Source organism: Marmota marmota, unplaced genomic scaffold, assembly GCF_001458135.2.
Source record: "Marmota marmota marmota unplaced genomic scaffold, marMar, whole genome shotgun sequence".
Classification (NCBI taxonomy): Eukaryota; Metazoa; Chordata; class Mammalia; order Rodentia; family Sciuridae; genus Marmota; species Marmota marmota.
The window spans coordinates 89,222,120-89,239,023 of record NW_026000026.1 but is presented as its reverse complement, the minus strand read 5'-3'; the positions used below and the strand labels follow the sequence as shown (position 1 = coordinate 89,239,023).

The 16,904-nt window shown below is 39.1% G+C and overlaps 1 protein-coding gene across 2 annotated transcripts in view; it reads left to right on the top strand.

The window, feature by feature from the left end:
• The window catches only part of LOC107143175 (synuclein alpha interacting protein), a 160,788-nt gene that overhangs the window by 84,512 nt on the left and 59,372 nt on the right, over nucleotides 1-16,904 (top strand). For both annotated transcript variants that reach the window (XM_048811848.1, XM_015486774.2), the window contains exon 3: nucleotides 7,172-7,244. In XM_048811848.1, coding sequence (XP_048667805.1) covers nucleotides 7,172-7,244 — 73 coding nt within the window. The remainder of the gene's footprint in view (nucleotides 1-7,171; nucleotides 7,245-16,904) is intronic.

Here is a 16,904-nt window from a genome sequence, read left to right as displayed (position 1 = left end):
CAGGAAAGCCCATCATCAGTCAGGTGGCAGAACATTCTGAGGTGGCAGGGGTGCTTCTTAATTTTTATAGGATCCAGAGGGAAGCTGATATCAAGAAAGAGGCTAAGGAGGGAAGGAGGCAGGGATGATGGCTGGGAGGGCATGGTCCTCAGGAGGTGGGAGAAGATGACAGGTGAGCACACACAGAAGGCTGGAGATGCAGGGGTGGACTTAGTGCCACATTCTCAGAGGGCCACGAAGCCAGGGCATTCTTCCTGAATTGGAAGGGCAAGCCTTTGATGAGGTCGACAACATTTTGGAAAAATAGTATGCTCTGAAAATCTCTCTGGCTGTGTCTCTTTGCCTTCATGGCCTGTTGTGCTTGTACACGTTACTGTCCTTGTTTTTATTGTATGCCTGTTAAGATCCTGTCTAAATTTTGGAAGGCTCTATGAGAAATCATGAACTTCATGATGGTTGTTTGGATGGAAGGCTTAATTGTTTCTTTTGGAAACCTAGTGGGACCTTAGTTATTTAAAAGTCGCTAGCTTGAAAAGGTGCTGGGGGTGTTGTTCTTTCATTTTCTGTGGCTCATTTCCATTTGAGTAATGTCTGCTTGTCCACCCAACTGGCTCTCATTTTCAGGAATAGGGGCCAAAGCTTTTCAGTCCCAAACAATATGTAGGGTGGTCAGAGATCCCCATAGCCCAATGTAGAAATCATTCACTGTTGTTATAAATCCCATGCATGCTTCAACTGTTTTGCATGGCAGAGTGACAAAACTGGTATAAACTGGGATATGTAGAATTTTCTTGTGTCATATCAACTATGCAGTCTGAAGCTGAGTTTTCTTTTTTCTTTTTTTTTTTAATTTTTATTGTTGGTTGTTCAAAACATTACATAGTTCTTGATATATCATATTTCACACTTTGATTCAAGTGGGTTATGAACTCCCATTTTTACCCCATATACAGATTGCAGAATCATATCAGTTACACATCCATTGATTTACATATTGCCATACTAGTGTCTGTTGTATTCTACTGCCTTTCCTATCCTCTACTATCCCCTCCCCTCCCCTCTTCTCTCTCTACCCCCTCTACTGTCATTCATTTCTCCCCCTTCTATTTTTTTCCCTTTCCCCTCACTTCCTCTTGTATGTAATTTTGTATAACCCTGAGGGTCTCCTTCCATTTCCATGCAATTTCCCTTCTCTCTCCCTTTCCCTCCCACCTCTCATTCCTATTTAATGTTAATCTTCTTCTCGTGCTCTTCGTCCCTACTCTGTTCTTAGTTACTCTCCTTATATCAAAGAAGACATTTGGCATTTGTTTTTTAGGGATTGGCTAGCTTCACTTAGCATAATCTGCTCTAATGCCATCCATTTCCCTGCAAATTCCATGATTTTGTCATTTTTTAATGCAGAGTAATACTCCATTGTGTATAAATGCCACATTTTTTTTTTATCCATTCGTCTATTGAAGGGCATCTAGGTTGGTTCCACAGTCTTGCTATTGTGAATTGTGCTGCTATGAACCATTCGATGTACGCGATGATCCCCGTACCTGCGTAATGCTTGGTTTTTCAGGGTTTATGGCATTTGACTAGGGAATAGACCGAGAAGGGGAATAGCTGGGTCAAATGGTGGTTCCATTCCAAGCTTTCCAAGAAATCTCCATACTGCTTTCCAAATTGGTTGCATCAATATTCAGTCCCACCAGCAATGTACAAGTGTACCCTTTTCACCACATCCTCGCCAGCACTTGTTGTTGTTTGACTTCATAATGGCTGCCAATCTTACTGGAGTGAGATGGTATTTTAGGGTGGTTTTGATTTGCATTTCTCTGACTGCTAAAGATGGTGAGCATTTTTTCATGTACTTATTGATTGATTGTATGTCCTCCTCTGAGAAGTGTCTGTTCAGGTCCTTGGCCCATTTGTTGATTGGGTTATTTGTTATCTTATTGTCTAATTTTTTGAGTTCTTTGTATACTCTGGATATTAGGGCTCTATCTGAAGTGTGAGGAGTAAAGATTTGTTCCCAGGATGTAGGCTCCCTATTTACCTCTCTTATTGTTTCTTTTGCTGAGAAAAAACTTTTTAGTTTGAGTAAGTCCCATTTGTTGATTGTAGTTATTAACTCTTGTGCTATGGGTGTCCTATTGAGGAATTTGGAGCCCGACCCCACAGTATGTAGATCGTTGAAGCTGAGTTTTCAGTGCCGGCCATCAGCCCCAAACTCTCTTGGGTGAAGAAAGAATAAAGATAAGTCAAATAATATGCTGTGATGGGCCGAACCATCTTTCCTTTCATTCCAGCTCACCTCCTCTCTTCCTGCACCATTATTTCCCATTTCTGATTCTACGCTTAAAATCAACTTAACTATCAGGAATAAAAAATGAGGAAAGGGCTGTGGACACTCATAGAAAAGGTTACAAAGAAGAGACAAACTTTTAATTCCACATAAAAGTTTACTAAATGACTTCACCCATATTATCTTATATAATTGTTTGTGTTTTACAGATAGGGAAACTAAGTCCCAGGATATGAAATAATTTATTTGTGCAGAACCACAAAGTTAAATAAATGTCAGAGCTGCCACTTGAATCCAAATCTTCTGGCTACAAATCATATCTTTTACTCAAAAGACTTAGACATCAATGAGTACTCCTACTGTTAGCATATTGAGAGTATTTTTCTTTTAAGTGTATCATGATTTTATTGTTACATTTGTAATTATAGGTTTTTCTAAGGTCACTTCAGTTATTATTACTGAGTCTGAAATCACAAACTATCTAGATGAATGCATTTAATCCACTTTAATAAATATTTAGTGTCTTAGATAAATAAAATGTTGGCCACCACACCCTCAAGAAGCAGAGAAAGCATTTATGTAAATATATAGATGAAATGTTTTGTGATAGATTCTGTAATGGATGAATGACTAAAATAAGGAAAAATACAGAGCATTAGTTCTTGAACCCCAGAATTCCTCAGAACCCCCTGAAGGGCTGTAAAAAATACATTTTAGGCCCCATAATCAGAGTTCTGAACTCAGTAGCTATGGGATGGCTCCCAAGAATGTGAGTTCCTAATGAATTCCTGGGTAGTATTGATACCACTGGTCCAGAGAACACACTTGGAAAGCTGACATTTTATTCCATCTGGAAGAGTCAGAAAAGATATTATAGAAATGACATCCAGATAAATCTTAAAGAATTAGAAGGAATTTGCATCTGGATAGAATCGCATTTAGTAGATGGAATAGCACATATTAAAGGGTATAGATAGGTAAAACAACAGGTGAACACAAAATATTTTTTTTTTTGCTACAATCAAAAGAGAAGTAGACAATAATGAGAGATGTAGCTGAGCTCATGCTATGCTAGGACACATGGCCTTTGTCCTATAGGCTGTGCAGAGCCCCTGAAGGATTTGAAATGGAAACACACTTAAATCACATTTGTATTTTGGGAAACTAATTCTAGTGCCAATATGAAGGCTTGGAGGAAATTCCCACTTACTGCCTAAACATGAAAAAGCTCTTTTGAACATCTATAGAATTGTGCCCAAGAGTAGTAAAATGTATGTACATCCTGGTATTTCCCTCAGTTAATTAGTCCTTATGTGCCATGCACACGAAGAAGTCAAAGACATCATCCTTTCCCACGAGCATGTATGGGAACCAACCCTTATACAGAGGAAACAACCAAACACAAGACAAGACAGAAATTTACCAAGAGAAGACTTGAGAAAGGCCAGCTAGGGAAAAAACAATCAGCCAGGGCTTTGTGGAGAAGGCACGACAAATACAGACCTTGGTATTGCATGGCTAGAATAAATCATTGCAGGCAAGAGGGACCCTGGAGTAAAGGAATAGAGGGAGAACTAGACTTTGGATGGACAGGACATTGTAGAAGCTGGGGCACCTGGTTAAATTCTGGCAAGGACTCTTCTTGAGACATGGTAGAAAAGTGGAAAAGAAGTTTATATAAGAAAGAATTTTCCCACAGTGAAAATAACCTCTGGAAGATTCTAGAAAAGGAATACATTAGGACAAGTTAGTGAAAGGAAATACACACCGCGTTTCTCCAACAACATCAAGCCCTCTCTCACTTCTTATCACCCAAGGATAATAAGAATCAAGAGAAGAGGCTATAAAACTTGGATTGGTGGACAGCAAACAAGGAAAATGCATTGGGCTTTGGTTCTGATGGGGCCAAAATGACAATAGTTTACTGCCCTGGGAGCTGGCCATTGTCCTGACAATGAGGTAGTTGGCCATCTGACAGCTGCTTATAAAAGGCCATCTGTCTTATGAATTGGGATGAAGGCCTGGGAAGTCTTCCGTTTTAGCTCCCAGATGGTAGCACAATGTACTCTCATAAGGGAGATTCCTGGGTTTTGTGCTCATTCCCAAATTTGTAAATATGAAATGTTTTTTGCATGTTGATTTTGTAAATTGTTTCCACTGTATTTCTTCCCATCACATCTTAACCATCTTTACAGAGTTCCTTTAAGTTTGATCCTCTATCCAAATACAAATTACTTTTTTTTTCTAGTGTTTTTTTTTTTTTATAAAAAATGACAGATTTGTTCAGGTCAGAGCTGATTTTACATTCCACACATCCTTAAAATTACCCCAGACTTTAATTTTCTGGCCAACGCATCAACCTTTCCTTAGATTGATGTGCTTTTTTATGTCCATTCCCAGGAGCAGGACGTGACTTTTCCTTCGAGGTCATTATCCCTCAAATGGCTAAGTTTTCATGTGAGGAATTCAAATGTATGCCTTCCCAGAAGTGACATTTTTATATAGCTGTGGGTGGTGGGGAGGGATGTAGGTTGAGGCAGTGGGCTGCTCCGTTACGTTAGTCTCTGCCTGTGACCCCATCCCCATACCAGCCAGGCAGCTGGTGCTGTTCAAATTCAAACCTCATCAAATTAAAACTTACTGCACACGTGGGCTTTTGTGGTCAAAAAGGAAGAGTTGGAACAACAACTAATAAATCAGAGATCCTAATGAGTCTGATATTGGGATGGGAGCTAGGAGGCATGTGTCTAGAAACGCAGATAGGAGATCACCCATTTTAATAAGATGTATTTCATTAAAGTCAGTGAGCAAACCTTATTGAATTTGTCACTAACTATATTTAAACACAATCAATCTTAAATTTCCTCTATCTAGAATTTTGCCTTGGAAAAAAGAGAGAGAGAGAGAGAGAAGGAGGAAGAGTATTTGTCGGAGAGTCATTCATGGGGTATTTGGAAAACAAAACAAAAAAAATTTAATTGAATTATAGTTTATGTAATTATTTAATCTCTATCAGTTGGTCCTATGAAGCTCCTATATTCCTTCAAGAGCTTGTACTTGGCCATAAACATAAATTATTTTATTAGTACCAAGAAAAATGTCTTCTCAATATTAACCTTGGGGGCTGGGGATGTGGCTCAAGCGGTAGCGTGCTCGCCTGGCATGCTTGCGGCCTGGGTTCGATCCTCAGCACCACATACAAACAAAGATGTTGTGTATGCCAAGAACTAAAAAAAATAAATAAATATTTGAAAAAAAAAAAAAAAAATATTAACCTTGATGACCGCCCCCCCCCCCACTGCCGCAAAGAATATTATATAAAAGGGGAAAACACTTTGGGTTTCCATTTTGGTTTAAGAGACCATCATCCCTCCATCTGCATATCTAGTGAACCTGCTAAAGTACCAGTAATCTCTGAGGAATGGCTAACATAAATAGGATGCTATTGCATCAGATAGGTAAGAATAATTTCTCTAATTAGTCATTTGAGATTTCATTTTTCACTTGGAAATACTGGAAATTTAATTTGTTTGTGAAGTGCAATTGGCAAACTGACAATAGGCACGACTGCACCCCCCTCCATCTTGCTGTGCTGATAGCCTGCAGAAAGCACTGGAGGTCTCCATGAAGATTCTTTGCTTCATCCATCAAAATCACACTAACTAAAGAACCTCCGTATTGAAAAATGTGTCCTAATTACACATTTCTCACTTGCAATGCTAGAATAATCCTAATGAGCTTCCAGTGATCATTTTTCTTCTAGAATAAATGTTTTCTCACAAGTCCCCCAAATTTTGTACTGGTGAAGTAATTTATGATACATTCTCATTTACATCAGAACATTGTTCTTAGAGGTACAGAGCAAAAATATTTTTAGTAAGCTGCATTTTACAAATTAAAGTATGTGCATAATTGAAGACAGTCCCTGCTTGGCCTTTGATTAAAGAAAGAGTTCATCCTATTTATTTTGTTTTAAAACACCCGTCTCTAAAGAAAGATTGATTGGCATCAAATGTACTCACCATAAATCATAGCTATTGATTTTACATTTGTTTTAGCTCTTCCGATTTTGTGTCTCCTATGTCATAATTTGTTATCCTGATAGCCAGCCCCTGAGTCAGTGCTTGGACTAAGCATGAAAGGTGGTTTCTTTCAATTCAGACTAATCTGTACGTGAAACACATGAGCTTTCAAACACAGAATCATGCTCTTCTCACTTTTTATGATATTACTCTGGTATTTCCCACAGAGACCACAGATGCTACAGAATAAAATCTGTGATAAGTGACAACATTAGGGACATTTGCATTGTCCAGTCAGCATCCAACACAGACGTGTCCCCTAACTGCCTTGGAAGCCAGTTGCTCCTCCACTTGGCTCTTCCTGTATAAAACTGATTCAGAATGCAAGTTTGCTTGGCATTATCAAGGCCCTGGATTTAGACCCTAGCACCACAGATAATAACAACAACAACAACAACAATGATAATAATAATAATAACTCCTCTGTTTTTCATAATGATACACAGTTGAGAATTCGGAATGCAAATGTTATAGCCATCTTCTGGAAGCTCTTAAGGTCATATAATTCTTCCATCTTTCCCAAGTAGCAGAAGTGAGGAGAGATGGAGCATCTGCTGGCTACATCCCACTTTGTTAGTTTAAGAAGGACTGTCAGCAGCCCTCTTTTTAATCTGCATCTGCTTAGATGCTTGTAGGTGAAGCTTAGGATGCTGCCATTTAAGGTATAATGAGATAGACTTCCAAAGCATCCAGGTATCTCTTCTTGTGTTTTTATTACCTCCCCCCAGCCTATTTGAATGAATGTTCTCATTTTAACTTGCTATTTTACACCTTTCTCCTTTGGCTTCCCATTCAGTATTCAGTCACATCACTCAAGACCATCCCAGAGCTGTGCCGAAGATGTGACTCGCAAAATGAAGACAGATCAGGTAAGTTGGGCTGCTCTTCTCTTTCCCCCATCCTGGCTTAAGGACTCCTGCAAAATAGTTTGCCCTCCTGATGGCTGCTCCTGCTTTCTGTTTTCATTTCCTTTGGCAATTTCTCTGCTCACACCCCCTCCCTGCCACCTTCAACAAATGGTTGTTAAGGTTATCCACAAAAGGATAACAGGACAGAGAAGCCCTAATAAGGACCCGGCTGTGTACAGATAAACTGTACATCATCTCAGTATCTCCAAACCACAGTGTATGCAGCAATTTACTGAAAACCCAAGAAGGCATTGGTGACAAAACATAATGATGCAGGCGCCAATGAAAAAATGTTGGATGTATTTACTACCCATATGGCAAGGACCAGCTTGGGGGATGGTGCTTTGCCAAAGTCTGAAACCCTATCAGGAGTGCGACATGATAGAATCTGCAATAAGGCATACTGTAACAGTTAAGATTAAAGAAAAGCTTTGGAGTTTAATAGTGTAAACTAAACAGAGAATTATGGCATATAGATGAAAACCAGCTGGTTGACCTTTTCTCCTTTCAGCCCCCTCCCTCAATAAAAAAAAAAAAAAGTTCATTTAGGGTTTGTTTTTTCTCTGTGTAAATCAAATTAAGCTTTCTGCTTTTCTCACTGTGATGGGCAAAAATGAAAATAAAAAGGATATTGATGGGAATGATATCATGGTATTAAACTATGAAATGATGTTTTTTGTTTTTTTTTTCCCAGTAATTACCGTAAGGCATCACCATTAACCTTGCCAAGGCTGGACCTCCTCTCATAGTAAGGAGAGTTTGGAGAGCCATGGTTGGTGAAGGCTTAAGATAATCCTCAAATTATGTATATCATGTTTAAAAATAAAAAGACGTACCCTACCGAGACAGCTACCAGAAGTCCAGGCCTTTCTTACTCAAAGGACTTTTGCAAAGCTAATTTTTCCCTGGATTGTTTTCTTTCAACATTTTGCTTAGATGAGACAGGAAAAATAACTGGTCTCTGTGTGTTTATCTGCATGTTGTTTGTGAGTGTGAATGAAAGTGATGTACCCTTGTTTGGGTCAGAAAATAGCTTAAAGTTCAAATAAGACTTTTCATTTGCCCTTAGTTTGTTCTACCTTTTTATTTTAAAGATTCTCATGTTCTATAGGGTTTAAGAGAGGCTTTTGGTTGTAAGCCTTACAAAGCAGTATGTCCTTAAAAGGTAGCATTTGTTTCAAAGTTGAACCAATGACTGTGGTTAGTGACAGAGACCACAGACTGCAACAGAGAGGCCACCACGTTCAGAGACTAAAGACTAAAGACTAGGTTTCTTGTTAGAATCAGCCATTTAACAGCTACATGACCTTGAACCTGTGGCTATCTATAGAATAAAGAAGAAATTTCTTTTACCAAAGACACCAGGCTATTGTTAGGATCAAAATTGGGTAATGTATATTAAGGCATTTTGCAGATATAAAATTTTCTCTCTTATTTAATTAGAGGTGGAACATAAGAAAACTTAACAGCAAATGCTTTATTGTAAAGAAGTAGGCACTGTTAATGTACTCAGTATTTCTGTAAGTACTTTACTTCCGTTAACTACATTAATTCTAATAGCCCTGAGAGCTTAGTACTATTAGTAGTTTATACTATTGATGGGCAAACTGAGGAACAGAGATTAATATCTTGCCCAGAGTCACACAGCAATTAAGTCATAAACTGGGATTCAGACCCCAGGAAGTCTGCCTCCAGATTTTGTTCTCTTATTCTTTATATATACCACCTCTCAGATAAATGGACTTAGTGGCAACTATAGGATACTATCCTTTTAAAGCTGTTAAAATCTGCATTTTCCCTCCCATTAAGTGGTGAATTTCTTTTTCTCTGTTAAATAATTACTCTTACTTACCAAGTTAAGTGAATAAACAGAAACTTTCAACAATTGTTTTTCCTAGGGCTGGTTTATTCCTTTCTCTTCAGGCCTTGTAACTAACAGCCATGTCCATCATCTGGGATTCTAGATGTTCTTCTGCAGTGGTGAAGGAGGCCAGCTTCACATTCATGAGCATTTGCACTTCATCCAAAGCAAGGAACCAGGCTCAGGGTGATCAGAAATAATGAGATTTGCCAGAATATTGATGTACAAGGAAAAGGCTCAGACCTCTGGATGAAACCACATATACCACCTCCAACTTGATGGACCATTTGGAGGCAGTTTCCCAGCCTCCGAGTAGACAAAAAGTAATCCTAGAAAAAGACACACAAGACAAATTCACCTGTGTACAGCACTGCTGTATAATTAATTACATGTGGACTTTGAAAGAAATCTCAACATGGTAAAGTCAGAAGGCAAGTAGGATCATTACAGAGGGTAATATGGGGCCACAGGAGCGAATGTGAAAGAATAGCTTAAGGGTTTTAGGGAGAGCTTAGAAGGTCAGGGAATACTGGAACAATCAGCCATGTGAAAGGCAGTGAAGAGGATTGGGGATTTAAGGCAAAGGAATTAAGGAAGGGCAAAATCCCTGAGCCAGGAATGATCTTAGCAAATATGAGGAAGAAAGCAAAACCTGTGAACTGGCTGCATGTTGATCAGAACAGGAGTGATAAGAGGTGAGATCAGGGAGATGGCCCAGGCCAAACTCCCTAGGGAGTTCAGGTTTTCTACTAAGTGTAGTGAAAAGCACTACCAGCAGGATTCCAGTTTTTCTAAACCTCTATCACAGGTTGAGTATTCCTTGTGCAAAATGCTTCAGATTTCAGAGGTTTTTTTTTTGGGGGGGGGATTTGGGGATTTCTGCATACTTAAGTGGCTGAACATTCTTAATCCAAATATCCAAAATTTGCAAAGCTCTGAGAAACAAAACTTGTTGAGCATCATGTCAGCACCCAAAATGTTTCAGATTTGGGAGCATTTTGGATTTGTCAATTAGGAGCGCTCAACCTATACCAGGAAAGAAGCCTCAACATGTAGAATCAGAGTTCTTAGTAAATAAGGGACTTTAAAAATCATCAAGTCTGAGAGAAAGAGTAAGTGAGAAAGTCTAAACAATAGAGCAAATGGGTAAAATGTTGACAATGGATGAGTGTGGATGAAGGAATATACAGCTGTTGGGGGGTAATGTTCTTAATTTTGCAACTATTAGATAAATTTATTTTTAATGGAAATTTTTAAACTATTTATAAATAAAAAGTTTTCTATAAGGTAAACAAACAAAAAGATATGTATTCCAAAGCCATTCTCTGAAGGTGATTCTTACTATCCCAACCCTGGGGTCACTCTGCCTGTATTTCATCACTTGGTGACAGGGAGTGCCCAGTCTTAGGATGCAGCCTGTTCATAAAGGTTAATGTTGTTATTCAGCCAAACTCAATGTCCCTTGACTTTCCACCCATCAACCCTCATTCTTCCTTGGAACTATTGAGAAGAACAATCTTCCCGGACAAGAGTGCTGCTAAGTGTGTAGAGATAGCCATCAGTCTTGGTCTTTTCCAGGTTAACATTTCCCTCCAGTTTTATGTGCCTCCTGGTCATTCTTGTTCTCTTGTGGATGACTGTGGTTTTCCAGGGTCCCTCTTAAAGCTGAACACCCAGAAAAGAATCCAAAGGGGTCTTTCCAGATGTTCTGATCACAACCTGTGAGTCCCATGGAATAGCTCCTAGGATGTATTACATATCTTTTCTGCCTGCCCAGGTGGGCTCATCAGTTCTGCCTGCTTCCTGAGTGTAGAGGAGCAGGAATGTCAAGTAAGCCCTAGTTGTGGCCTTTTGGAAGCCCCTGTGCAAGGCATACAGCTAGGGCTTACCTCCTTCATCTCTGCATCTGGGCCAGCTCCAGTGGGGGTTCCCAGGAACTGCAGTGGGAGAGTGTTACAGGGGCCTGAGACCCAGCTCCTTTCTCCTCCCTCCAGCTCACCAAGGCCTGGAAATTCTTTGTTAGAGTGCCCTGCCTTTAATCAGAGACTTTGATTCCTATTGACATCTATATTTTTCCCTGACAAGAATAATGATTTAAGCTATTCTCTGTTAATTACACAACTATCACTGGGCTTCAGATTTTTGTGAGAAGAGATTTTGAAAGGAAAGGTGAGGAAATTGGAGAAAACCACAGGCAAGTGAGGGGAGGCAGGGAAGGGATGAGAAGCCCTAGAACAGGCTGTGCTGGGAGCTGCACAGGTGCTGCTGAAGTCTCTGAATTGCTTCTTAGATGTTGAGTGTGCCAGGCTTTATGCCAGGTCCTCTGTAAGCAGCCTGTGTATCCTCAACTGAATTCTCTGAGGGAGGACCATTGTGTTCATTTTATTGATGAAGAAATTGAGGTCTGCAGAGTAAATAATTTGTCCAAAAGTTCTGGAGTTAGCAAGTGAACTTGAAAGCATCTCTGCTGTCTCCAGGACTCCTATGAATTTTTGTCAACTGAGAAGTAATTTAGACCGTTAAAATCAGCATACTATAGTGATGCAGTCTCATCAATGATAACAGCAGCTCAACTCACAATTGCTAAGCTATGGAACCAACCTAGGTGCTCTTCAACAGATGAATGGACATAGCTAATGTGATATATATATATATATATATATATATATATATATATATATATATATATATATATACCCAAGGGAATATTATTCAGCCATAAAGAAGAATGAAATTATGGCGGTTGCCAGTAAATGGATAAACTGGAGACTATCATGCTAAGTTTAATAAGCCAATCCCAAAACAACCAAAAGCTAGATGTTCTCTCTGATAGGCGGATGCTAGCTCTCAATAAGTGGAGAGGAGGGAAGAATACAAGTTCACTGGATTAGACAAAAAGGAATGAAGGGAAGAGAGGGGGGATGAGACTAGGAAAGAAAGTAGAATCAATCACTCATAACTTTCTTGTGTTCATATATGAATACATGATCAGTGTAACCCTACATATGTACAACCACAAAAATGTGAAGTTGTACTCCATGTATGTATGTATATCAAAATGCATTCCACTGTCATCTATAACTAAAAAGAACAAACAAAAGATTTTAGAAAGAAGTAATTTAGTCTAAGGAATAACGTGTAGCAAATAGTATAGGTTAGAATTAGCTGCAAAGGAACTTATGTGTGAAAAAGTGGCAGCTAAGGAGAGAAGTTATTTGTGAAATGTTTGCAGGCATTCTCTGGTCAATACCTGCTACTCTTATAGGAAAAGAGGAGAGAAGACAGCAATGAATGTTAACTCTGCTCTGTGGGTTTTTTCCAAATGAGGATAAAAATACATCATGGCAACATATGGTATTCAAATAAAAACATATTCAATTTCATTGACTTGGAATTTTTGAAAATTAATTAGATATTCAAATACACATTTGTTTCAATTCATGATGTTTCAAATGTCTTGTGATTCTTTCAAAATATCTGCTAAGCTCGTTATATAAATCATTTTCTTATGAAAGAAGGCAAATAAATATTAATGCAGCTTTGTGTCTGAAAACATAGATGTACTGAGGTTTGAAAAATCAGTTATATAACAGTAATAAATGATCCTGTGACGTCTTGGAGAATAGACTCCAAAAGAATTTTACATTTTAGTAATGTGAAATGTTCCTTGTATGACGAATATTTTTTAATTAGTATTCAGCAGAAGTCACTTAGAATGTATATTTTAAAACATTTAGATCTGCTGTATTTTTAAACCCAATGCATGCAAATTTTGTGACAAGACACTGAACCTATTAAAACAGACACTTATGTGGTGTTCTGAGATTGTCAAGGATTTCAGTCATCACCTAAAATAATAAGTTGGCATGAAATTTATCCTGTAGACCTTGCTGTGACATAGTTGATGATGCTAAATATATAAAAACTTCTGTTTTCAATTTGTAGTAAGGTTGGATGCTCAAAGCATGAAAGTGAAAGTATGGCAGTTTAAATGGAAAAGCCTGCTGATTAATCCACTTCACATGACGTAATATAAACTGGACTCCAAAGAATAGGGAAACACATTTGCTAAGATCTCAGTCAAGAAAATGAACTTTTCAACACGATGCTGCAAAGAATCTCACATTTATGACAAAGAATCCCATTTATTTTAACAACAGTGAAAATTTACAAGTGGTAAAACATCAAATTGTTTTACATTCTTGATGAGAAGGTTCATCATGTAGAACAGTTATTTTTATTTTTCGTTTGCAGTATTATAATTATAAAGATGATATCATCCATTATTTGAAAAACAGAACGTTAAAAACTACTATTAACCTTGCCACCAAAACAAAATTACTGTATTTTTTCCCAAGCTATATTATTTCGGGGGGCAGCCATAATCATAAGGTGAAGACAGTTTTATCTGCTGCCTTTCTTCTATCACTACACAATACACTTGGCCACCATTGTGCATGAACCACAGAACTTACCTATGAAAGAAGAACTGTCCAAAGGAAGAGATTGTCATCTTTAGTCCATGAACACTTTATGGTTCTGAGAATAAAAGATGTAAATCAGTGTAGGTAAAGATGGCACAGGAAATGAAGGAAAATTTTAAATAAAACTCTTATGGTATCAAAATAAGGAGAGGGGCTGGAATGTAGCAGAGCTTAAATACATTGCATCTTTGCCTCTTCTCTCTACTTGAACATGTCTTCCTTTTGCTTAACCATAAATGCAATCACCATGCAACCTGGTTTTCTAAAAGGTTAATAGCAGTGGAGTTCAGGAATTCATAATCAAAAAAGACAATATTTAAGGTAAAAGAAACTTAGAGGAAGGGATTCACAGTCTGCTCTTCCACATCTTGGTTTATTTTTATTGGACTCTAAGGAACATACCTCCCATCCCCCAAACTGGCCATCTCTTGGGAGAGGTGAGCTCCCAGGAATTTGCAGTAAGGCAAGATGAGAAACCAGAAGTGCAGAGAGGAGCATCACTGAGCAGGGAGGGAAAGGGAGGCACAGGAACAGGAAAACCTGATACAGAAGCAAAATGCCTTTTACCTGTGTGACCTCACACGACTTCCTTCTCAGGAGTCATAGGGAGAAATGGTTTCCCGCATCCCATCTTCCTGGTCCATTATGAGAGTATGAGTGTGTGTTGGGGAGCTTTAGAGTATCTCTGACAGCATCCCACTTCTTGCTGAAGGCATATTCTTCCTCTTTTATCTCCTAATATTAAATAGGTTCTATTTTCCTCTTTTAAATGGCTCTTCTTTGTCCCCATATCTTCTTTGCTTTTAGTCTTCCCTAAGAAGAAAAGAAAAAGAAAAGCTAATAAAATAAACTCAGGTGATTCAAACAGAATCCTAGAACCTTGTAGTTGAAGGATCCTCTGAAAGAGAGAATAGAGTCATCTACACAAGTCCAGACCCTTCTGTAGCATTTGCTCACCCCAGCCCTTGCATCTCGCAGTGTGGTCAGGACCAACAACAGTGCTGTGGGCAGCTTTTGCAGACCCTTAAGTCCCACTCCAGACCCCTGAATCAGAATCTGCATTTTAATGAGCCTCGTCCCTCGGTAAGTCATTTATGCACATTCAAGTATGAGAAGCACTGATTTAGACTACCCACAGTCTAACTTATTATTCTTGTTGAGGCACAGTGATCTCAAATAGGCAAATGCAACCATGTCTTCCCCTTGCTCAGAACCAGCTGGTGTTTTCCCAAATCATTCTCAAGGTATGCAATGGGAAATTGTCTTCTGTGGCCATGGCTGTGGGGACCCAGAGTGATCTTCCCCTGGACCAGCAGGCTCCCTTGCCTGCTGCTTCCCCTGCCTTTAGCATGCCAGTCCATCAAGGAACCTCTTTGGAGGTGGAAAGGACCCGGTGTGACTTCCTTCACTCCTTTCCACCTCCAAAGTCACCTCATCAGGGTGACTCCCTTGGCCAGTACCATCCAATAAAAATATGAGCCACCAAATAACGTAAAAACTTCCCAGTAGCCACATGGTTATTTAACAGATGGGTTAATTTCATAACATATTTTATTTAACCCATATGATTTTTGACATATGACAGCTGTATTTTAAGGGTTTAATAGCCACAGGCTTCTAGTGGCCTCTAATTGGCAATGCGGCCTCGGTCGTATCAGTACCTCTGCCAACTCACTATATTGGTTCTTATCTTCCTATACTTTTCCTACTCTTTACATATCTGTGTTTTCAAATTTATTAATAGTATGATACTAGTTTAATCAGTTTTCTCTCAAGGACTAAACCTTGTTTGGGCAATTTTACTCATGATGGTATCTCCTGAGCATTGCTGCTAACTGTATCAGAGGTGTGGATAGATATATGAAGAGGTCAAAGAGGAATCTTTTGAGGTTTTATCATAATTGGAATTTCACTTCTTTTCATTTAATTTGAATCAAAATCTGCATTTTAATAAGCCTGGTCCCTAGGTGATTTGTTTATGCACATTCAAGTGTGAATGTGTACCATCTGTACCATCAGTCTCTTTTCTCTGTGAGGCCATTACCCTCATCATACACTTTCAACCTCCCATCTTAAAAAAATGAACACCCACTCTAAAATTCTGGAGTTTCTCTGCTCCCTCCACCCCATTTAGAGCCAAGCTGCTTAAGAATTTATGGATACCCCACTTCTACTCAGTCTTCTCTTTGCCTTAGCATCTCAGGTTTGACTCACCTCTCCAGGAAAGGTCACCAGTTCTGTATTGTCAGATCCTTTGACACTCTGAAATCTCATCTTTCTTCGGCTCTTGGCAGTATTCAAGACTACTGGCTACTCCTTTCTGAGAACAGTCTCCTCTGTTGGCTTTGTGAGACCACCTCTTTTCCCCACTTCCCTCCTGACACACTTATAGCTCCTTATTTTCCTTTACAACTCCAATTCATTTTGCTGGACTTTAAATACTGAAGTGAGGGGCTGGGGATGTGGCTCAAACGTAACGTGCTCTCCTGGCATGTGCAGGGCGCTGGGTTCGATCCTCAGCACCACATAAAAATAAAATAAAGATGTTGTATCCACTGAAAACTGAAAAATAAATATTAAAAAAGTTATCTCTCTCTCTCTAAAAAAACAAACAAACTGATGTGAGGCTAAATATTCAACAGGACCCACCCTTGCTAAGCCTCCCTCATCCTTCTCACAGTGTCAGGTACTGCTGCTGCTCATCTCCACACTCCATTTTCCTTTGCTCTACATTGGATGTCTCATGGAATTCTCATGAGGAATTCTTCAATCCTCCTCCACAACATGTTCCTCCCCAGATTTTCCCCTTAGTAAACAGAGCTCAGCTTTCTAAAAAATCCACTCCATTGCTGAATCTAGAATTCTCCCTCTCCCTTATCCTCCTTCTGTGCTCAAAGTATATCCCCATGCTATAGACTGAGTGTTTGTGTCCCCTCAAAATCCGAACATTGAAATCTAACCCACAAGGTGATATTATTCAAAGGTGTGGAGCCTTAGAGGGGTGATCAAATTATGGGGAAAGAACCCTTACAAATGGGATCAGTGCCTTTATGCAAGAGACCCAGGAAGGAACACATGTGCCTCTGTGAAACCACCTCAGGATACTCTATTTCAGCTAAAACAAAAACCATATTTTTTTGTGTGTGGTCAATAAGACCCCCAAATGGATTGGCCCCTGATAACCTCTCACATGTTCATCTTCACTCTCGATCCCTCTGCTCCAGCAATCACAGAACCTACTAGATTCTCTTTTACTTCAGGTATTTGTGAAGGTGC